The sequence below is a fragment of the Alosa sapidissima genome, chromosome 22 (genome assembly GCF_018492685.1).
Source record: "Alosa sapidissima isolate fAloSap1 chromosome 22, fAloSap1.pri, whole genome shotgun sequence".
In the NCBI taxonomy this organism is placed as follows: domain Eukaryota; kingdom Metazoa; phylum Chordata; class Actinopteri; order Clupeiformes; family Clupeidae; genus Alosa; species Alosa sapidissima.
This window is the reverse complement of record NC_055978.1, coordinates 10,302,873-10,326,380: the sequence shown is the minus strand read 5'-3', so window position 1 is coordinate 10,326,380 and position 23,508 is coordinate 10,302,873. Positions and strand designations below refer to the sequence as shown.

Below are 23,508 nucleotides of genomic sequence, written 5' to 3'. Positions count from 1 at the left end.
GGTGTTGTGGTATTTCAGAGTGTTCTGGTATGAGGGTTCCGGAATGCACGCTCTCTGCAGGCAGACGGAATATCATCCCTGTCTAGACGGCACAGGCAGACAGATGACTAGGTCTAACCACGAGAGGTCAACCACACACACCATCACTGGAGTAGACTCGTTAACATTATTAACAAGGCATGCATTTCATTCTGTTCAGTTCATTTTCCTTTTTAATCAGGCCAGACTAATCTCTACACACATCCATCTCTCTAGCCATCTGGCAATATTTCTTTATATTTAGAAACATATTAAATTGTATAGTACCATGACTGGGTGAATTCCCTGCCGTCATAGTCAGATGTCTATTGATAGACTGCATAATATTACCCTGCACTAAAACCCCCCACTTCCCCTAAACACACAGACACATATACACACCACCCCTGCCTGAAACAACAAATAACACACATATACTAGGGCTGTGCAATTAATCAAATTAATTGAATAATCGTAATTATGACTTCCAACAATTATGAAAACAACATAATGAAAATATAATGATTATTTTTATTATTTTACATTATTTTTATTTATGATTATTTATTCCGTTTCATAACAATGCTCTTTTTTTGTCTTGTGTCGTCATGTGCATTATCTTTTTGCATGTATTTTTTTTATGTTGAATTATATTTAAAATGCATATATATTTAAATGATTATATTATATATATTTTTATTTTTAAAAAATGTAATGAAAAAAATAAAATGGATGATAATTCCAAAATCACTGAGTAATTGTGTTTAATAATCGTAATCTCAATATTGAACAAAATAATCGTGATAATGATTTTTGCCACAATCAAGCATTCCATACATACACCCACACCACCTGCCTCCAACCCCACACAGTGTCCCCACTAATCACACACACACACACACACACACACACACACACACCGTATGGTTTCGAGATTGTTAGTGCTCTGCATTAAAGGCCACTTCAGAGCGATAATGGGACATTTTCCAATTGCTGTAAAAAACATTATTGGAGTTTCTTTCAATCAATAACACATCAGTGGTGGGAGGGACAGTAATTCCAATGTGATATTACACATCTACACATGATACTATCAGTGTTCACATTTTCAGAAACAGATGTGCTTTCATTAGGAGAGAGGAGAGTGGTGCAAATTAAATAGTGGCATTTTCAACCATTTTCTAAGCCTTGTCTATTCATAATTGAAAATACATTTCAGCACTGAAATAGGATATCAGGCTGATTTTTCAGTCTCTTTCAAGTCATAGCACATGGGGACTGCTTGGACACAATAAAAAGATAACAAATCTGAGACCATAGTGCCAAATAAAACGTGCTGAATTGATATAGAATAACCCATAAATCAACTCTAAATTCTGATTTATTACTACGAAAGTACATAGTTAATGTTAATTCATAATCGGTAATTGAACATTATTGTAGAAGGTTATAGCTGTAAGTGGAAACAGGCCACTTTCTGGAAATAGTAACTCTGGCAAAATCAATTCAGTCAATTCTGTTGAGCTTTATCATTAAATCAAATGGCCCAAATGTATCTTTGTCTTGGACAAAAGGTTCAAAGACTTGGACAATAGGCTCAAAGGTTTCACTTTGATGAAGGAAAACAAAACACAAAATGAAACTCCCATGAAGTCCTAGGGCTGTATTTTGGGCTCCAGCATATGGCGTAAAGCTTGTTATTCACTCGCGCAAAGCTTAATTCGGTATTTTGCACGTTGCGACCAGGGGTGTGGCAATTAACAACCTAGGGAGGGGCCTGGCGCGTTGTCTAAAAATCGCTATCATACACCACCTAAACCTGGACAGAAATCAATGGCGAATTGTTCATATGCTATTTTAAGAGCGCATGTCAACAGTCATATTGGCAGGTGCACGCACCATCCTTCTATCATTCATGAACGCACACCAGCGCACGTCCATGCAAAGCATTACAAATTGCACGATTACAATGGAAAACATAATTACAATAAAGATATTAAGTAATACTGTACATCTCATGATGAGTAGTTATTCACCATCATTTGCAAATTGGTAATGACGGTTAAAAGTGATTAGGGGAGAGGCGAGAGACACGTATGGAGCACAGCTGAAGACGCACTGTCACGAGATATAAGCAACTCCTCTGCAGGATAAATGTTGTTTTATTCAGTCATTTGAGCAATATTAGGGTAAGTGTTGCTTTTTCCAGCCTGTTTTCGATGGTAACCCATTGTCAGTCAATAGTGAAAGTAACTGCATATAACTGTCTTCGTTGACTGACACCTTGGTGAAGTTAGTTTCACTTTGCCAATGAGTTCAAATAATAGACGAGTGCAAATGCGTGAAGGCTATGCTAGGTTTTAGTAAAGCATGGTTTAAGAATGACTATTTCATACGGTCTCGCAAGCAGCCCCCTTCAAATGCGCCGTTGAATGCCAAAATACCGATGCATTTATTTGACATATCGCTCTTTGCGCCGTTAAAGGGAATGCCAGATGTCATTCTCATTCGTTTAAAATGATGTTACACCCCAAACACACCCATATGACTGATTAAAAAACCTAGGAACACCTTGTTGCGCCATGCGCTCCACTTTTTATAACGAAACCCCTCCCAATGTGAACTGGACATCCTACTAAATTTGAATAGACTTTTGACGAGTGACCATGCACTTTAGAATGTCATGATAGGGCCCCTAATGTTCCAGGAATCTCAGCTAATACTGAGAATCATAAGAGCAGTGATTACAAAATCTGACAGGTATGAAGAGGTCCCAAGAAAAGAGAGGAGAATATTAAAATAATGACATGGAGTGTGCATGAGAGAAGCAAAGAGGAGGAGAAGTGAGAAGTAGAGAGAAGATGGGAAGCAAGAGGAGAAGAGGAGAGGAGAGGAGAAGAGGGAAGAGAGGAGAAGAGAGGAGAAGAAAGAAGAAGAGAGGAGAATAGAGGAGAGGAGAGGAGAGGAGAGGAGAGAAGAGGGAAGAGGAGAAGAGAGGAAAAGAGGGAAGAGGAGAGAAGAAGAGAAGAAAAGAGAGGAGAAAAGAGAAGAGGAAATGGGAGAGAGGAGAGGAAAAGAGAGGAGAAGAGGAAAGAAGAGAGTAAAAGAGAGAAGAGAACATGAGAAATAAGAGGACGAAATGAGAGACTCTTGTATGATACATTTACCCCACTTTGGTAATCGAGTGGGGAGAATTTGCCCCACTGGTGCAGTGGGAAAATATGTGCCCACTGATGTGGTGGTAACATGGGGGCAGTTGGTAATCTGGCATGCTGTTGACTATCTGGCTGGTGTAGTGGTGGTGTGGTAACATAGGAGAAATTGGGAATCCAGCGTGGCGGTGGGTGAAGTTGGTAATCTAGCGTGGCAGTGGGTGAAGTTGGTAATCTAGGGTGGTGGTGGTGGGTGAAGTTGGTAATGTAGCATGATGCCAGTGAGTGAAGTTGGTAATCTAGCGTGGTGGTGGGTGAAGTTGGTAATCTAGCGTGGCGGTTGGTAATCTAGCGTGGCGGTGGGTGAAGTTGGTAATCTAGCGTGGTGGTGGGTGCCAATGGATCGTTTGAAGTGCGGCTCTGCCCCATCACAGAGCTCCCACTCCACAGCCTGCCATGGTTGCCATAGCAACCACGGCCAGCACAGCCTAGTTCTCCAGGCGATGAAAAAACAGGCACCAGGCATGAATGGATACACACACACACACACACACACACACACACACACACACAGATACACACACACACACACACAAACATCACATGCTCTATCAAACATTGTGCAATAGTTTTGTCCCAAGATGTAAGTTCTTCCCATACCTCCTTACTCATGGATCTCTCTCTCTCTCACTCTCTCTCTCTTTCACTTTCCATCTGATGTCTTTCTGCCTCTATTTCCCTCAGGAGCAGGGGTTTCTGGGGTTTCTGGATGTTTGGTGGGATGGGGTTATGTGTGTGTGTGTGTGTGTGTGTGTTGGGGGAGGGGGTTGGGGGTCAGGTGTGTTTATATATACATATATATATTTTTTTGTATGAATGTATTTATGTATGTTTGTATAGTTTTGTGTTCCAATAAATGGGTATTAAACCTCTCTCTCTCTCTCTCTCTCTCTCTCCCCATCTGATTTCTTTCTGTCTCTAGTTCCCTCAGGCTTATAAAGACAAACATACTAGATCACAGCAGCATGAAAGAGCAGGTCAGTCCAGTCAATATGTGGCAGTATAGCGTATCTACATTGTCCTGTATCTCACACAGTACTGTACTGTGTATCACAAACAAATATTGACGGTAACAGAGTGTGCCTGTGCATACCTGCATGCATGTGTGTACACACACACACACATAGCCACCTTTCTCTCTCTCTCTCTCTAACACACACACACACACACACACACACACAGAGGCCCCTTTCTCTCTCTCTCACACTCTCTGTCACACACATGCACACGCACACGCACACACACAGAGAGACACACACACAGCAACAGAAGATGAACACTCAGACACCCTCCATAAGGCAGAGGTACCCAGAGGCAAAGCTGCAACGAGCCAGATATCTACAGGACACTGGAGAATGGCGGCTGCTTTCATGAGGGAGTTTCCATTACGGACATTGGGCTCTATCGTGCACACCAGCTTGATAATATTTGTCCATTTCCCGGTTTTGTTCGTGCATTGGTCAACTAAAAATTTAGTAGCCTATATAGTACATCTACATGCAATATCTTTACAACAACAACGCCTAATTAAGACCTATTAATTTGGACAACTTTATACAGCCCTATAAAGGCTAAAGTTACCTTTAGTTTTGTTCCAGTTTACCGTTGTGTATGGCTTTAAACATTGTGTGCGCTTCAACATCAGCCTATAAGCATTATTCCAGCTGCGCTAAGGTTTTGACAAGCACCACAATTTTGCCTACCTTGTTGTAGCCCATCTGAAATAACTCCAAACTTTGCTATGTTCCCTCCATCCTTTCGTTGTTTTCAAAAAACGTTTTATATCCATGATGGCCTTGAAGTCTTGAGTTTGTGAATTCGCTTAAATAAGCTTATTATGTGCTGTTAACCAGCAACCATAGACAGTAAAAGAAAGCAGCAAGTAGCCTTGGCTACAATTTCTGTAGTTGCTGCGTCTATTCATTGTTATTCTCTCTCCTGCTCAAACAAAAGTTGTGCGTGCATTAAGTTGATGATAACGTGTTTACAAACTCTACTTTACATAAAATATTGTAAATAGCCCACTGTCATGCAGTTAATGGGATACTGTGCAGAGTTGGAAAGGTCAACTTAGAAACTGTTTCTGTTGACTGTTGGTAAGGTACAGCCATAGCTTACACCTGCAGGAGCGCTTGCTTGGGCGCCTGTGTTGCGCAATGCACTTTGCTCCTCTCATCTATACGACGCAGTTCCCATTTCTCCAAACCATACATAATTACAAGGACAAATATTGCTACACGAGGGAAATCAGTGTGGTGTCCAATGTGAAAAAATAGGTATAAATCTAGCGTACACATTTCCACGAATCACGGATGTATTGATGACATAAATTAGGAAATATTATAGGACTTAATGAGACGTGATGTTGAACTGCATGCAGATGCCATTTAACCCAAATGCCCCAGCAGCAGCACGGGAGAGGAGAGCTTATCTGACAAAAGATCTGCATTGTCTAAACTCTATAGTGAGGTAGATTACATTGCAGAAATATCACCATGCATTGAAGAAAGAGAAGAAGTGCATGGTAAGTGTGTTTTAGGAGAGCAAGCATCTGTGGAAGAGTGTGGAGGGTCTTCAAGAGCTTCTTAATAAAATATCTATCTATTTATCTATCTTATGTATCTATCTATATATCTATCTATCTATCTACCTATCTATCTATCTATCTATCTATCTATCTATCTATCTATCTATCTATCTATCTCCAAATTATTTATTTTGAAGAAGCTTCTCCTTCAGCCTAGTGTAGATAGTAATGTTTGACATTTACTAAAAATAACACAGCTCCATCATATAAATACTCCTTCATAATATATCTCTCCTCCATAATTAGCTCATCGGTGGGAGGAGCTTGAGGGTGGTCACATGAGTCGAGATCTCCAGTTGTTGTGAGAGGCCCAAAAAAACAATGTCTCCTTTTAGCCTACTTAATAATGTATGATGTGATGATGACACAGCATTTGCCGCCGCACTTGACACAAGACAGGAGAGGTGATTCAACAGATGACACTCGGCTCGTCGTCAGGCAGGGATGCTGAAGCTGTAGGCCTCCGAGGGACAGCTGGAGTGTGTTATTGATATACAGTTGCAGTGTGTGTCTGTGTGTGTGTGTGTGTGTGTGTGTGTTTGTGTGTGTGTGTGATGCTGAAGCTGAAGACAGCGTGAATGTGTTATTGTGTGTGTGTGTTGTTGATATACTGTTGCAGCTGAAATCCCTTTTTCTAAACTATTAAAGGTCAAAAGGGATCTGGCTCAGACAGTGAGGTGTGCCAATACTGTTAAAAGTGTGTGTGTGTGTGTGTGTGTGTCTGTGTGTGTGTGTGTGTGTGTGTGTGTGTGCTTTGAGCGTGCGTGTGTGCGTGTGTGTGTGCAGTTGGTATCTATACTAAAACAAAGCTAGAAACTACACACTCAACATTACATGCAAATACACATCAAAACCTACACACACATACACACACACTGCACACACACACATATGCACACCACACACACACACGGCCATGCACCCATGTCTATACCACAGCCATAGGTTCATGCATACAAGCATTCTGTTTTATACACAAGCTGTAAGGCATGCATTGTAGCAGTGTGCTATATATACTAATACGGCCCTAGGAATGAGCAGAGAGAGAGAGAGGGAGAGGGAGAGAGAGAGAGAGGGAGAGGGAGAGAGAGGGAGAGAGAGAGAGAGGGAGAGAGAGAGGGAGAGAGGGAGAGGGAGAGGGAGAGGGAGAGAGGGGAAGAGAGAGAGAGAGAAAGAGGGAGAGAGAGAGATAGAGAAATGAAAGGAAAGAAGGAAAGGGGGAAAGAAGGATAATGAATAAATGAGACTACTCATAAAAAATACAAAGAGATCTCCTCACTATTGTCCAAGTCTCTCCTGGATAACAGTGAGATAAATAATACTATCATATATAATTATCTCATGGTGTTGAACAGGGTCACCAATCATTCTCACTTGTTTCACTAACTTAATACCTTAACACCTCAATATTACCTTGTTTCTAGATCTCTGTTAAAGACAACCTTGGTGTTGGGGGATAAAGGACAACTTTTTACAAAGTACACAAAGCTCTCATATCTGTCACAAACTGTTTCTCAAGAGGAATTTCAGGGGGAATATCTGTGATTAAACTGATACATAAATGAATAATATTCATCAGATCTAGGTATCCTGTTCCTCCAGTATGGATAAGGGAAAAGTGTTCCTATAGTATCGTTAATACTCCTATAGTGCGGATAACGCTCCTATAGTATGAATAATGTTCCTATAGTATGAATAATGTTCCTATAGCATGGATAATGTTTCTATAGTACCGATAATATTCCTGTAGTAATGTTCCTATTGTATGGATAATGTTTCTATAGTACCGATAATGTTCCTATAGTACAGGGGTCTCAAACTCAAATGAGCTGGGGGCCACTTCTGCCAACGTCATCTGATTGGAGGTGTTTTTATCTCTTTTTAGACACCTGTGCTAGCAACTTTAGCTTATAAATAAAATAATGATAAAATAAATGTCAATACAAATTATAAAACAAACAAAAAGCATAAAAACAAAGAACATCGATTGCACAATCGATTGGACCAAACAACACAAGTTTAGAAAAAACTAAAATAGGGAATCGATTTTAACCAAATATGTACACTATTAATTTTAAACTAATTAAACAAATAAAAAAGGATATGTAACAAAATTCACAAACAAGAATATAAGAATATAAAAAAATTCCGAAGTGCAGTAAGCATTGTGAAAGCTAAAAAGAAAATTCCCACCAATTTTACGCACCGGAAACAGCTGTTTCAATCAGCTGCTGTGCTGCTCGTGGTTTGCTAAAAAATGGACGATCAACCTGTGCGACATAAGAGAGACGAGTGATAGGCCCTAATAACTTGAGAAGTTCGATGTGGAAGTACTTCGGGTTTTTGGTATATCAAACTATGGAGAAGAACAAAGCGGTAGGCTACGCAAACTGTGCAATCGAGTTCTACGTACTGTAGGCGAAATTTGTTTGACATTTCTAATCGTAAACACAGACACAGCTACGTTGAAGCCTGCAGTCATGTTTGTCACTGATGTAATGGCAGTCCACTCGGCTTATTGTTTTTCGAGAATGTTACACTCCTGTTTGTCATTGTGCATGAAACTTCACACCAATAAATCATCAGAAATATTACTGGCTTGCGTCTACAAGCGCCCTCTTTACGTTCGTCCTAATGCCTGTTAGTTGTTTGTGGATTGGCCTATATTTGGCGTCGAAAATGGAAACATCTTTAGACATGAAAAATCGATTTTACAATCGATTCAATGAACACCTATGTCTCAAAAATCGAACAGGCAGCCCTAATTCTTATAGTATAAATAATATCCCTATAGTATAAATAATATTCCTATAGTATGGATAATGTTTCTATAGTAAGGACAGACACATATACACAGACACAGATAGTAACAGACACAGAGCTGGACTACAGCAAACACTATGGAGATGAGCGAGAAAGATGGGGATATAGAGAGAGAGAGAGAGAGAGAGAGAGAGATGAGGAGGACTTAAACATAAATGAGGGATAGAGAACAGAAGATAGATAGATAGATAGATAGATAGATAGATGCAGGAGTCTCAGAGCTGTGATGAGATGGGTAAGAGTATAAGAGTATAATAGATGAAAGGTGAAGACATCTAAGGTAGGAATGAGACAGGAATAGAAAGTGTGTGTGAGAGAGAGAGTGACAGAGACAGAGAGAGAAAGAGAGAGAGATTTGTGTGTGTGTGTGTGTGTGTGTGTGTGTGTGAGGAGCATGCATATGTGCTTGAGCGTCTCCTGAGCAGGCAGGCGTTAAGTTATTCAGAATGTCTGCTTACCTTTTCTTAGGTAAACGTCATCTGAGAAACAAACAGACAGAAAGACACGTGACTAACATACACCAGCACCAGTGCAGAGGTAGGTGGCACACACACACACACACACACACACACAGTGCAATCCAGACTTCTATACAGACTTCTATACATACCATCTCCTCCCTCTCTTTGTTCTCACACACACACACACACATATTTGTAGAAAAGTATTTCAGTAATTCAGCAATTTCTACACATACACAGACACACACACACACACACACACACACACACACACACATATGTACACAGCACAACACAAAGACAGTGCAGTGAGTCTGAAAAAGCATCCAATTACACAGCAAAAACAACCCACACCTCAAGCTTCAGTAAATCACTCTTCACGTCCCCTACTGTACTGGGAGTCCTGCAATCATTGGCAAGCTACAGCTCTCCATACAAAGACCCACACAGTCATCCATACTCTAAGAATGCACAGATCTCCAAATACATACGCAAGCTACAGCTCTTCATTCAAAGACCCACACAGCCATACAGTACATACTGCTCTAGAATGCACAAATCTCCAAATAAATACGCAAAACTGAGAGTTTTTTTTTGTTTTACTTTTAAGGTTTTCGATTTTAAAGAAAATATCCTGCAGAAGATCCTAAGAAGCATTACCCAACAACACATATGTGCTACTATAAACCCTGCCAAGCTATTTAAAACACTTAGCGCTGGTACAGAAATAACATCTTACCCAAACACAATGTTCAGAAGATACTTGGAATTTATAAAAAACTAAATATCCCCCCACCCACACACACACCCACACACACACATATCAATGTTGCATGGACTCTGTTTGGCTACTTATGAAACATTGGTGAATATTTCAGATTCCCTGTGTGTCAACGCAGATTTAGACATGTGTCTTACTTACAGTAGAGAGAGCACAGGGCATCATGTGTTTGGCTTCAAGACGCACGGATTTATCCCCATGATGATGTGTGAGCATGCAGGGGTAATGTATATGTCGTGTTAACAACCAGAAGAACAAACAACCCTGCCTGAACCGTGCAAACAACCACTCTCCCAACTAAACACACACACAACAGAGTGCGATTTGTAGGGGGGGATGGTGGGGATTCCCCCCCCCCCCCACCCCCTCTGGTTTTCCTATCCCTACCTCTGCTAAATTATTTTTATCCCGGTGGGGACAACATTTATCCCCCTCTGCCCCTCATATTGATTAATGCTACTTCATATAAGTAAAGCGCTGCAACGTGAGAACAGTCTAGTAGGCTAGTCTACATAACAATCTGACATCAGAAACGCACTGTCACCATCAGCACTCATGCTGCTGACACAGTGGCTGCGTGATAACTTAATTTGGCCTTGATCGTGCAGGACATTTCAGAATGTTGAGTGTGTAATCCATCACCAATGGCTAGTTTCAATGGAAAAGTTAGCTGGACAAATGAAAGAAAACGAGAAGGATTCAGTGAAGCATATCGTCATATTTTAGAACCTTCAAAATTAGAAAACTGATGCAACTGAGATGGAGGACAACTGCACGTAGAGTAGAAGTAGGCCTATCGTCCGAAGGAACTTACATTAAATGAGATATTTGCTATATGTCACAAAAAGTGTTACAGAAATTGCTTGGCATCGCTTATTCAATGGCTCTCTACCAAAACACCTGTAGTTTGCGGAGGACGAACGAGAAAGCACTCCTTTGATAAATCAGCCAGTAGGCTAGGCCTAGTAGACATATAACTTTCAGAAATAATCTGTACTGCAAAAACGAATGTTGGTGGGTATTTAAACTATCTAGCGGGCGTTTTAACAGCTGCAAGAAATAGAAGCGTCATGGTCTTGATGTTCTGGTTCGTAAGTTATTTTCATAAAATTTCAAGTTGCCCTATAACTTTACTCTCCAAACTCTTCACTGCACTGTAGCCAATTAACTGACAGTATGATAGTAGGCTATTTATTTTCTGTAGGCTACAATAAACACATTTATTTTTTCAACTTTTGCAATATCACGCACTTGGCTACTGAACGCAAATCAGCAGGAGAGAGAATGCACGTAGCGTGTAGCGCAATGTGTAGGCTATTTGGTTACCAACTAACGCTGTTAGCCAATTCACTCACTTAAGACTTCAGTGCCATCATATACAACGTTTTTTTACACAACAAATACAGAAAGGATGGAGGCAGCAAAAGTAGAGGAGTCATTTCAGATGGGGCAAGAACAAGGTGAATTTGTATGCTTGTCAAAACGTAGTCCTACCCTGCATTAAAGGAGCTAATCATCATACCAAGCACACTCGCTGTTTAAAGTCATACACCACCGTAAACTAAAACTAAAATGTTACAAAGGTGGCAGAATTAATATAGGCTATTATTAGCCATGGCATTACTAGGCTATGAATCGTTCATTCCTTTTTTTTTTTTTTTTTGGGGGGGGGGGGGGGGATACAAACTTATTCAAAATCATCCCCCCCTCTGGTTCACACCCTGCACACACACACACACACACACACACACACAGCAATGCCATATTTATATAACTGTTCATTTGCCTCTTGACATTTGTTTAGAAGTAATGGGATGACGAAGTACACAAATCCTGTACTTGAGTGAAAGTAGAGATACACATGGTCAAATGTTACTCCAGTAAAAGTAAAAGTCCTCCTTTTACATTTCCACTTGAGTGGAAGTACAAAAGTACTTGCCTTCAAATGTACTTAAGTATCGAAAGTAAAAGTCTTGAAATGTGTTATGACTAATACAGTTGCATTTACTATTGTTGAAATGATTCGGCACAGACATAGGCATTCATTAAGCCTTTCTCCTCCATTCAAGGACAAAATCAGCTAATAATTGTTGTATGTAGAAAGAACTAAAAACAAGCTAATGTGATATCTTATCTTACATATTTCAAAGTAACCACATTTTTCTTTGTTGAATGCTTTACAATTTCAGACCAAATCAAGATGTTTCCTTTTGTGTTTGATAGTGTCAGATTGTCTATCATTGTCTATCATTTGCTCGATGGCGTCAAGAGGCTAGTTATGCTAACATCAATATTGTGAAAAGGGGTCAACAAGGTACAGTAAATAGTGGATAATAACATAGGTTAGGCAACACCATTATTTAAAGCCTAGCTCGCTTAATAGAAAATATACATGTAACACATGTATTTGGACAGTCTTTTTTCCAAAAGGAACTTCAGCTGTAGGCTACTTCAGCTGTCACAAAATGTAGTGGAGTAAAAAGTAAGATATTTGGCCTCAAAATGTACTGGAGTAAAAGTAAAAAGTTTAATAAAATTGAAATACTGAAGTAAAGTACAGATACATGAAAAAGCGACTTAAGTACAGTAATTGAGTAAATTTACTCAAGTAATGTCCACCACTGGTAATGGATTTTCAATAAATGTGTGTGTGTGTGTTGGTGTGTGTGTGTGTGTGTGTGTGTGAGAGAGAGAGAGAGAGTGAGTGAAAGAGAGGGACATTTTACTTTTTACAAAATAATCAGAGTGGATGCTAAACTATCAATTTTTACTGGAATATATATAGTCCCAGAAAATAAATTAGATCATTGTAATTTTACACCACTTTCATTTCAACCATGAACAAGGCCCCTCCCCACCTGAAACTACAGGTGTTGAAAGCTGGATGTGATGGTGTCTGATGTTTCAGATAAGTTAGTTCTCTTAAGACACACACACACGCACACGCACACACACACACACACACACACACAGCAATGCCATATTTAGGTATCTGATTAGTTCTCTTAAGACAGTTATATTGCCATGCTTTGTTGCTCTGTCAAGGTCAGCACCCACTGAAGGCGTCTGACATGCATTGATGCAAAAGTTTATCGGTAACACTTTAGAGTAAGGGTGCATGAATTATCATGAATTCATGCATTAATTAATTCATGATTTATGTATTACTTCATTGGTTTATATCTAATGAATCATCAGGAATTTACATGAGTTCATAGTCTCTCATTAATGACCTCATGCATGAACAACACATCAACTAAAGCATTGGGTACGGTGGGTCCATCATTATGATTTATGATTTCTTAAGCATGATCATCATGATTACATGTATGTCAGGTTAATTACTCATGAGTTCATCATGTTTGTGGCCCCTCAACTAATGTGTGAACAATGGCATGTGTTTAGAGAACTGCACCTGTTGTGTTCAAATTAGAATTTTAGTAGTGATGACCACATTTTTGGTAGAAAAAGAATTCATCATGATCATTCAAGGTCAAGAGAAGACATAATCTATGTTAATTATTCTTTTAGCAGAGACATATACATCCCGTTGATGTTCTATTGAAGTTCTCTTATTTCACGCATCATAAAAATTAGATTACCAGCAACTGAATTTTAAACTACGTAGCAATGGCCATTTAGGTAGAAAAAATAAGCTGGCTATGAAGTAGTAGAGAGAGAACTATCAAGACTTAAACAACTAATGGTCTTTGCTGTAGATTTGCTGAGCTGGACACCTGTAAATAATCTAGTTAAAACTGACAGGTGATACAGCTTGTGGAGCTGGGCTAGCATGCAGTAGCCTGATCCACAACAGCTAAAGGAGTAGCAGTGGTAGCTAATGGCTAAGGAGCTGAGCTAGCATGCAGTAGCCTGATCCACAACAGCTAAAGGAGTAGCAGTGGTAGCTAATGGCTAAGGAGCTGGGCTAGCATGCAGTAGCCTGATTAGAGGGCAACTTTAAACACAACTGTTGGGCAATATGTTTCAGCTTTATGTTGTATTCATGTATGTAACGTAATCATTGTGATGTAATCATGTTGATAACATAATCATTGTGACAGGCCAAGACAGAGCATGACCAAACACTCCCAAGAAACAGGCACTGAATAAATAAACACACACTCGCACAAGTGCATACACACAAACACACACACACACACACACACACACAGGGCTCATATTTTAGACCACAGGGCTAATGTGCAATATCACATACAGAAAACCACAGGTCACTGCCTAAGTTGAGCTGTCAACTTTCGCCATGCGCCTATCACAACTACCTCTCTTCTTCACTTCCTCACACACACACACACACACACACACACACACACACACACACACACACACTGTCAACACAAACAACCAACTTTTTTAAAAGCTATACACTGATGTGAAAGGACCTTGATGTAATGTCAATGTTTACACAGATCTTTTAAGGCAGGTAATGCTGAGACTGCACATAAAGAGGGAGATGCCACAAGGGTGTGTGAGACAACAGAAGCATCACTGAATGTGAAAAACAGCAAGCGATAAGTATGACAGATAGGAGATATTATTTAAGTGACTTATGGTAGATGAGGTACTTTAGAACAGGTGTATCAGTTATCGCACGTGTGTCAGGCCTTGAGAATACACCAACAGATAGTCCAGGCATGTTATTTTCTACAGGTGTGTTAGCTAGTCCGCCAGGAGTTTTAGTTAGTACAGGTGGAGAATCCAGGTGTATTAGGTAACTATGGAAGGTAGGTAGATAAGGTATACACCTAGGTTTGTTAAGGTGTGGGTTTTTGAATATTCTAACATAAGATTCTGTTCCGCAACAATTCAAGGTTTTAAAATTCCATGTTGAATTCAATGAACCCAGATATTCTTTAGAACGTTCATTTTCCAACATTCTACACCTTTAAGGGTTGATGGTACCGGTATGTTAGCTTAGGCATTCAGGTGTATTGTTTGCCACAGGTGCAATAACTGATAATACAGCTGAGTTAACTGATGTTTGATGATACAAGTGTGATAACTGATGATACAGGTGCATTAACTGATGGTACAGGTGTATGGGTTCGTACAGGTGCGCTTGGGCAGGTGCTTACCCTCTGGCGGCATCAGGACTCGGTTGTTCTGTGTGCACCAGCCCACAGGGTGCAGGTCTGCCGTCATGACGTCGCACCAAAAGTCCGCCTTACGGTCATCTCCGTAGCCACAGTAGCGTAGCAACAGCAGCTGGCCACAGGTGGTGATGATGGTGACCACCCAGTAGGTGTCCGGGCTGCCCTTATTGGCCACCTCCAGCTTCATGCCGGGCTGGAAGCTGCTCTGCAGGCTGATCTCCACCTGGAACCACCAATCAGAAATCAGCACAGTAAGCTCCTGATGAGGTAATCCTCCAGGCTGCACTTTGTGAGTGAGTGAGTGAGTGAGTGTGTGAGTGAGTGAGTGATGGGTGGGTGAGTGAGTGAGTGAGAATGTGAGTGAGGTAGATTTTAGATTTTATTATGCTGGCGGCTAATCACACAATTTTAACGTAGTTTGAAAGGGACAGGATTCAGGAATAGGCTACTAAGACAGGCCCTCTTCTGTCTGACTCACCTCATATTACCCCTGTATGCATTGGCTTTTGACAGAAATGACGTTTTGTGCCAACATGTAGAAACACTCGGCCTACTACAGCCTTTAATTGGTGAATGGAGGTGCAAATTCCTTTCTTTGGTTATTGTCCGCGATTCACATTAACTGTAGGCTATCACGTATTGTAAACGTTTTTTCCAACTTGTGTGCCGTCGCCACATTTGATCATGTTTTGCCTGCATGGATGCGCGATTGAGTGCGCATCTAGATGCAACAATCATTTCTAAGAGGCCTATAAACGGTAATTTCTGGCATTACTACCATATGAAGGCATTATTTATGTTGAAAGACGTGAAAGAAATGACACAGGCTTGCACAAATTCATCATTTAAAATAAAACGTTTCACTTTCGCTATCATTGCGAGAATAGGCTACAATATGGAAAATGTTCCCTTTCAGTCTGATCGGCTCCAAACATGTATGGGATTTTCTTAGCCTGTGCTACACCTTTCCAAGAAGTTTTTTTGAAAATTGCGCCGGTAGCTTTTGCGATATTGTTGACAGCCCTACCTCACCGCAGTAGGGTGCAGTAAATGGAAGCTTTTGATAGCGCACGCCACTAACGAAAAACGGAAAATCACCAGGACAAACCACTCTGGAACAATAGGTCACTAATTTGTGCGTTATTTACGTTTGATTACATTTCAGATGCGTGTTGGTTTCCTGTAGGCCTAGTACAGCGCTTTATTCTTTCTTTATTTTTCTATGTCCGTATATTGGGGGGGACATTTTGGTCATATTTGAATATTGGGGGGGACACGTCCCCCTCAATGTCTATGGTGACTACGGCCCTGCAGTAAACAGTTTAAAAAGTTGGTAAGACTACATTAAGGAGCAATTGATGTAGTCTTAATAGCAATAATAAACAACAATGTCAATTCAATCAATAGCCTAATGAAAATAAATAAATACTATAATATACAAACCATAACACACAAGAAACGCTTCATAAAACTACTCTAACTACTAACTATATAAAACAATCTGCAATTGCTAAAAAAAACAAATACTGTTTTTATATCAAAATGTATATACAATACTTTAATCCAATATATATATATACAGTATATACACATACACAATACATTTATCCAAGATATATATATATATATACAGTATACACATACACAATACATTTATCCAATATATAGCCCACGGCGTAGCCTACATCTCATGACGTGATGGACACCGGTCACTATCCTACATCTAATGACGTGATGGACACCGGTCACTATCCTACATCTCATGACGTGCTGGGCCTGGGCTTCACCTAGTCTTCTGCTTTATCAGTGATTGGGCCTATCATGAGGCTGTAAACACCCCTGCCATTGATGACGGTGTCTATTCATAGCAGCGCAGCGCTGGCGATGGCGTATGGATGCTGGGGTACTTTTTCAGGTGAGTCATGGCAGACAGCGTCACATGCTGGGCTGATGGCTGAGCTCTATCTGAGTCAGCAGGTGCATTATTACGTACCTCATATCTTGACACTGATAAGTTGGTGTATTTACATGGGATGACTGTGTGTGTGTGTGTGTGTGTGTGTGTGTGTGTGTGTGTGTGTGTGTGTGTGTGTGTGTGTGTGTGTGTGTGTGTGTGTATGGGGTGGGGGTTTACTTGCTGGCATGTCTTAGTTTGGGTGATATATGGTGTGTGTGTGTGTGCATGGTGTGTGTGTGTGTGTGTGTGTGTGTGTGTGTGTGTGTGTGTGTGTGTGTGTGCGTGTGTGTGTGTCTGTGTGTGTGTGGGTGTGTGTATGGGGCGGGGGTTTACTTGCTGGCATGTCTTAGTTTGGGTGATATATGGTGTGTATGTGTGTGTGTGTGTGTGTGTGTGTATGTGTGTGTGTGTATGTGTGTGACTCACATGTTTGAATGACGTGTAGGGGGCAGCAGTAGCTCCATTCTCCTCCAGATATTCGTCCCAGTTAAAGTCCATTTCCTCTTCTCCAGACTCGGCATCTGTGTATGTGTGTGTGTGTGTGTGTGAGTGAGAGAGAGAGAATGTGTGTGTGTGTGTTTGTGTGTGTGTGTGTGTGCGTGTGAGTGGGAGACAGTGATAGAGACAGAAGCAAGCAAAAAGTATAGACATGGTTTGTGAGTGTGTGTGTGTGTGTGTGTGTGTGTGAGAGAGAGAGTGTGTGTGTGTGTGTGAGTGGGAGACAGTGATAGAGACAGAAGCAAGCAAAAAGCAGAGATGGTTTGTGAGTGTGTGTGTTTTTTTTTGTGTGTGTGTGTGTGTGTGTGTGTGTATGTATGTGTGTGTGTGCGGGAGAAGAGACGGATATCCACAGTCAATCATTCCCATAATCATATGAGTCAGCTATGCAGAAACAATTACAGTGGAGCAATACGACAGTCTTATCCCTCCATTACTGCGGGCTGGCCTGTCCACCATAAAGCAAACGCGCAAACTCAATAACAAACATCTTCGAGTAAACAACGCTACAAAATACACAAATACACAACAACAAGGACATAAAACTACCAAAAACTGGACTGCCAAATCTGCATACTCTTCTCGTTCTCTTACCGTCTTGTAAGGCATGAGGGAGCAGAATTTGCTTGTGCAAACACCTTGAGCATGACTCATCTGACACGTGTAAGTGGTCATTATGTCATACATGAATGCACTGTATGTAGCAGTTGGAAATCTAGTATTTATCTTAGTACTATATTGCATATTGTGTGTATGTGTGTGTGTGTGTGTCTGTGTGTGTCTCTGTTTGTGTGTTTGTGTGTGTGTGTGTGTGCTGTATGAGGCAGTTGGAAATCTAGTATTTATCTTAGTACTATATTGCATATTGTGTGTGTGTGATTGTGTGTCTGTTTGTGTGGTCGTGTGTGTGTGTGTGTGTGTGTGTGTGTGTGTGTGTGTGTGTGTGCTGTATGTGAGAGTTGGAAATCTAGTATTTATCTTGCATATTCTGTGTGTGTGTGTATGTGTGTGGGTGTGTGGGTGTGCATGTATGTGTGACAGGAAGAGAGTACCTGTCAAATTACTAAAAATAAATGTGAGAATACATTTGTGTGATCTAGGTATGTGTGACAGGAAGAGACAGCCTGACAACTTACTAAATATAAATGTGAGAATGTATGTGTGTGAGCGTATGTGTGTGAGCGTATGTGTGTGTTATTTCTCAGACCACAGCTGGACATGGTATAGTGTAAAGGCCACAGTTGGTCAGACAAACATCTTGGCTACCACCACTTCACATCCATATCACTGTGTCATCTTCATACACTGACAAGAAGTTATTTGGCAGACGCTTTCGTTCCAGCAGACTTGAGGTAATGAGGTAATGTGTAAACAAATCAATGCAGTAAGCAAGTCAAAATGTAAACCAATCAGTGAGGTAAACAATTCCAAATGTAAGCAAATCAATGAGGTAAACAAGTCCAAACTCAATTATTGAGAACATCCTACTCATGTTCTTTGAGTGGGATGTTTTCTCTTGAATTTGACTAGTATTTGTCCATCTCCTACACGCTACATGATGTGAATAGGTGTTGAAGGTCGTGGGATCAAGGGTAAAGACAAATTCTGTCCATTCCGCACTATGTCAGTCGGACAGAGTTTCACTGCTTCTAAACCTTCCGTATTCATTGCTATGAGAGTTATTGGGATACTGTTTATACTGCCTAGGGCCTCTTTTACAGGAGTCTATGGTGAATGAAAATCTAAAGATTTGTCTAATCCTGCAATCTAAAGCTGGTTAAATCTGCCCGCTGGTTTAGACTGTTGTGTCGTTTGGATGCTGTTTTATCTCACATCAGTAAACAGACCCTGCTGTTCAACTTCAGCTCCTAGACTTAGCAAATAAAATCCATGCAAGACTTTGGGCTATGCTCATCCAGATTTGATAAAAGTATGAGCAAAAATGGACTGTGTATTTACAAAGAATACACAACACCCATGGATAAACAATATGACAATAGGTGGGTTTACATAGACACTTTTATTTAGATATGAATCAGAATAATGGCTCAATTGTAAAACAAATGACGCCTTAATCGGAATAAAACTGGCAATCCGATTAGAACTTTAATTGGAATGAAAGAGGTGGTGTATTCCGTTTTTATTCCGATTGAACAGCCATGTATGCAGTCAATCAGATTGTCCGCTGTAGCTTCTAAAGCAAAAGCAAAGCAGCAAGGGCTATTCCGATCAAAGACTCTTAAGCGCTTGAGAGCACCTGATTGGAATAGAACATACCCCATGTAAACAGATGACACATTTTCATTCGGAATAGTTTAATCTGAATGACAAAATGTAAACCCACCTAACATAACAGGGTTTTATGCTAGATTTATTAGGAGTATATACCCTGTTTTATGACCTATACTGTTCCTATATTTGGCCATTCTGCAAGTGCAATGAAGGCATCATGTATTGACTGCTTAATGGGCCACATATTGTGGATGCCACTACAACCCTGTCTGCTTTCACAGCAAGGTTTGGTTTGGAGTGTGATGGGACATGCAGCCATACTTAGCAATATCATTTATGTGTTAGTTAAAATACCTTCCCTCCTCATTAGCTCATCAGACAGGCATGGCCTACTGGTTAGGGCTTCGGACTTGTAACAGAAGGGTTGCTGGTTCGATCCCCGACCAGTAGGTACGACTGAAGTGCCCTTGAGCAAGGCACCTAACCCCTCACTGCTCCCCGAGCGCCGCTGTAGCAGGCAGCTCAATGCGTCGGGATTAGTGTGTGCTTCACTGTGTGCTGAGTGTGTTTCACTAATTCAAGGATTGGGATAAATGCAGAGACCAAATTTCCCTCACGGGATCAAAAGAATATACTTATATATATACTTATACTTATATACTTACTATAGGCACATTCACACTCTCAAGGCACATTTTAGACAACAACAACAAACAATCTTTATGTTGTTGTTTTGTCTTTTCATTTTTGCTGTCAGATAGATCTTCTGTCATTTGATTAATACAATCACGGGCATGACATGGAGATGCAAGGTGCAGACAGATGGTTTGTTGACATTATTTCCAGAGACAAAACAGTCTCATGCTACCTTACAATTGAGCACTTTTTAAAGCGTGATTTTTAGGCAATTATTATCATCAAATTCATATATCATCTCTCTCTCTCTCTCTCTCTCTCTCTCTTTGTGTGTGTGTGTGTGTGTGTGTGTGTAAAAAAAAATAATCTTTTTCACCTCCAGAGCCAAAAAACACGCCTTAGCATGAAACAGTTATTTTTTCATCAGGGCCTAATGAGCTGCTCTCTGGGCTGTAAGGATTTGCTAGTTAAATCACCATGATGTTTCCACCAGAGAAAACCCACCAGACCTCTCTTACTGCCGTTCTCCTTCAATCACCAATTTGGCAAGACACCTGACGCACTCGCCACATTTCAAGTTTAGGCCTGACAGTGACACTGCACTCGCTGTCATAATAAAGACTGATAATGAGAGCTAGGCAGATGATTGCCGATTAAGTGTCTTGAATGATACATGAGCCGCTAATGACAGAATGCAGTGGCTGCCAAGGCATGTTTCTGACATTGTGTCAATATTATGACATCCACGCTTACACTTTATTATACTGAGACGTATGAAACATGCTCGGAAAGTTACACACAGATACACAGGCTCATGCGCGCGCACACACACACACACACACACACACACACACACACACACACACTCTCACACACACACACACACTTAAAAACACACGTTATCTAATGCAATGAAGCAAGGAAGCTCTGTGAATCCCCCAACAATCTGCAAGGCTCTTTTTTTAAATTTCATCCTGTGTATGTCCATGCACACCCCCCACCCACAACACACACACACACACACTCTCAAAAAAATGTGTTACTGAGTTACAATAGAGACAAATAAGACAGGGGAGAATGCAGGCATTTCCCTGGAATCTTCACTTCCGTGAGAGCTCCTATCAGCTAAACAATCACTTCCTTTTTTCTATGGGTTCCATTTACCAGTGACTCAAACACACATACACAGTCCAGACATTTCTGGTCAGTGACTGTTTGTGTTCTGACCTTTCTTTCCTAGGAAGAGATTCTGACAGTGGCAAGGTACCTAGAACTCGGAACAGGAAGTACAGAACCCTGGAGATTCTGGCAGTGTCTTCAGACAGTAAGCGCAGAACCCTGAGCTCACCTGAGACCTGCCGCTCCAGCTTCCCATTGGACGGACTTGTGCTTGGCCCACCCGATGACATCATCAACCGCTCCTGCGCGCCAGCTGACGACTGCATCCTGCAGCGGTGGTTGTCGTGGTAACCTCTTGTCACCAACCCGATTCTCAGAGCATGCAACGCCGTCGCCCAGCCTACAATGCAAAGAGGTCAAAGGTCAGGTCACCTTGTCTGTCAACAAGAAGAACACATGACCCATGTCGGAGTTTGCCTACTGCAGCTTACATTCATAGTACTTTCTGTTGGGTAGCAAAAACAGTTTTAACAGGTAGCCTATGCTGTGGTCTGTCTTACTGTCATCACATAATTCATAGTTCTCACATCTTGTTTTTTTTTTCAGAATATTTCCAATTATCCATCATATGACAGAATAACACAAGTACAAATATGAACGGTTAGCAAACAATAGCCATCAGATCAAGAAGCAAGACACACAAAGTTGAACAACTGATAAATAGTTATTGTAGGCTATCAAATCAAATTGGGAGAAAACTGCATGAGAAAAGTATCTAATTTCAACTGGTTAGTGGTTAGAGTTAATGTTTGCATACTTCTACATGCTAAATGGCAAAGTATCCACCATTTGTAGTGCTTACACTGATTCTTACACTGACACCAACCTACGTCAGTCTACATAAATCTTCTAACAACACTCACTGATATAAAATTGTAGTAGTAAAAATGCATTTTTTCTTTTCATTCACTGCAGTATTTGATTTGATTTTTCTCTAGTTAAATGTAATTTCCAGTGTCTGGGAATAAAATGGGACAGTCTGTTCTTCTTAAGCCACATGGCATATGTCCCTGTGGACTTTATTACCCATACCAGAGACTTCAGTAAGTAATGGCCTCCTTACACCAAACAACTTTGACAAGATTTGGGAAAGACTCTTGAAAGATTGTAGTCTTTTAACTAATGCCCCCCCCCCCCCCCATTCAAGCTTTACTCAAAAGACTACAATCTTTCAAGAATTAGGCCATTAGTCAATTCACATGTAACGTGAGAAAGAGGGTTAGATAGAAAGAGAGAGCGAGAGAGAGAGAAAGAGAGAGAAGGAAAGAGAGAGAAAGAGAGAGAGAGTTGATCTTCATTATAAGCATTTGCGTCACTGATGGGGATATCCCTGTAACTTCATTTTGATTTCCCCATTCCTTGACTCACTCCTAAATCCTGTGCCATCTTCTAGTCTCTGTGATCTTTTAACTTCTATTCGGAGCAGGGGACCACCTAGAGTAGAGCTTCTCAACCTTCTTGGGGCTAAGGCACACCAAGTGTCGAACCAAAACGAAAAAGGCACACCGACCGACACACATTATTATCCCTTAAAGGTGTACCGTCACACCGGTGTGACTGGAATGTTAGGAAAATTAACGTTCTAAAGAATTTCTGGGTTCATTGAATTCAACATAGAATTTTAGAAGCTTCAATTGTTGCGGAACGGAATCTTATATTAGAATGTTGAAAAACCTACACCTTTAACCCAGAGCTCTGCTTTAACCCTTAAAGGTCCAGTATGTAGGAAATAATGGAAAATAAACTGTAACCATTCCAAAAATGATCACCATATGTTGTCAGAGAGTAAGGAAACACGATGAATTGAAGTAATGGCTTATTTGACAACATTACTCTAACCTGTAAAACCCATGAAAAAATATGAGTTACGGGGCGGAATCTCTTGGAATTTTCGTTTATGTTTTGAACGATTAATTCTAGAATTGCGTATTAATAATGGGCTAGCGCGTCCTCCTATTTGGGTTGCCAAATTAGCAAAGGCCAACTGTCAACAGCTGTCAGTTGTAGTCA

The 23,508-nt window shown here is 40.6% G+C and overlaps 1 protein-coding gene and 1 long non-coding RNA gene across 2 annotated transcripts in view; one reads left to right on the top strand and one right to left on the bottom strand.

Annotated features, from left to right (window-relative positions):
• sfmbt2 (Scm like with four mbt domains 2) overlaps positions 1–21,798 on the bottom strand; it is a 44,100-nt gene extending 22,302 nt beyond the window's left edge. The window contains exons 1-4 of the mRNA XM_042078718.1: positions 21,668–21,798; positions 17,380–17,474; positions 14,979–15,219; positions 9,099–9,119 (exon numbers count right to left, since the gene is read on the bottom strand). Of these exons, the coding sequence (XP_041934652.1) occupies positions 9,099–9,119; positions 14,979–15,219; positions 17,380–17,474; positions 21,668–21,764 (454 nt within the window). The 5' untranslated portion in view covers positions 21,765–21,798. The remainder of the gene's footprint in view (positions 1–9,098; positions 9,120–14,978; positions 15,220–17,379; positions 17,475–21,667) is intronic.
• Positions 14,019–21,975, top strand: LOC121697270. The gene is made up of 4 exons (XR_006026414.1): positions 14,019–14,418; positions 14,957–15,263; positions 18,657–18,803; positions 21,560–21,975. It is a non-coding gene; the product is annotated as an uncharacterized LOC121697270 (long non-coding RNA).
• The last annotated feature ends 1,533 nt before the right edge of the window (positions 21,976–23,508 follow it).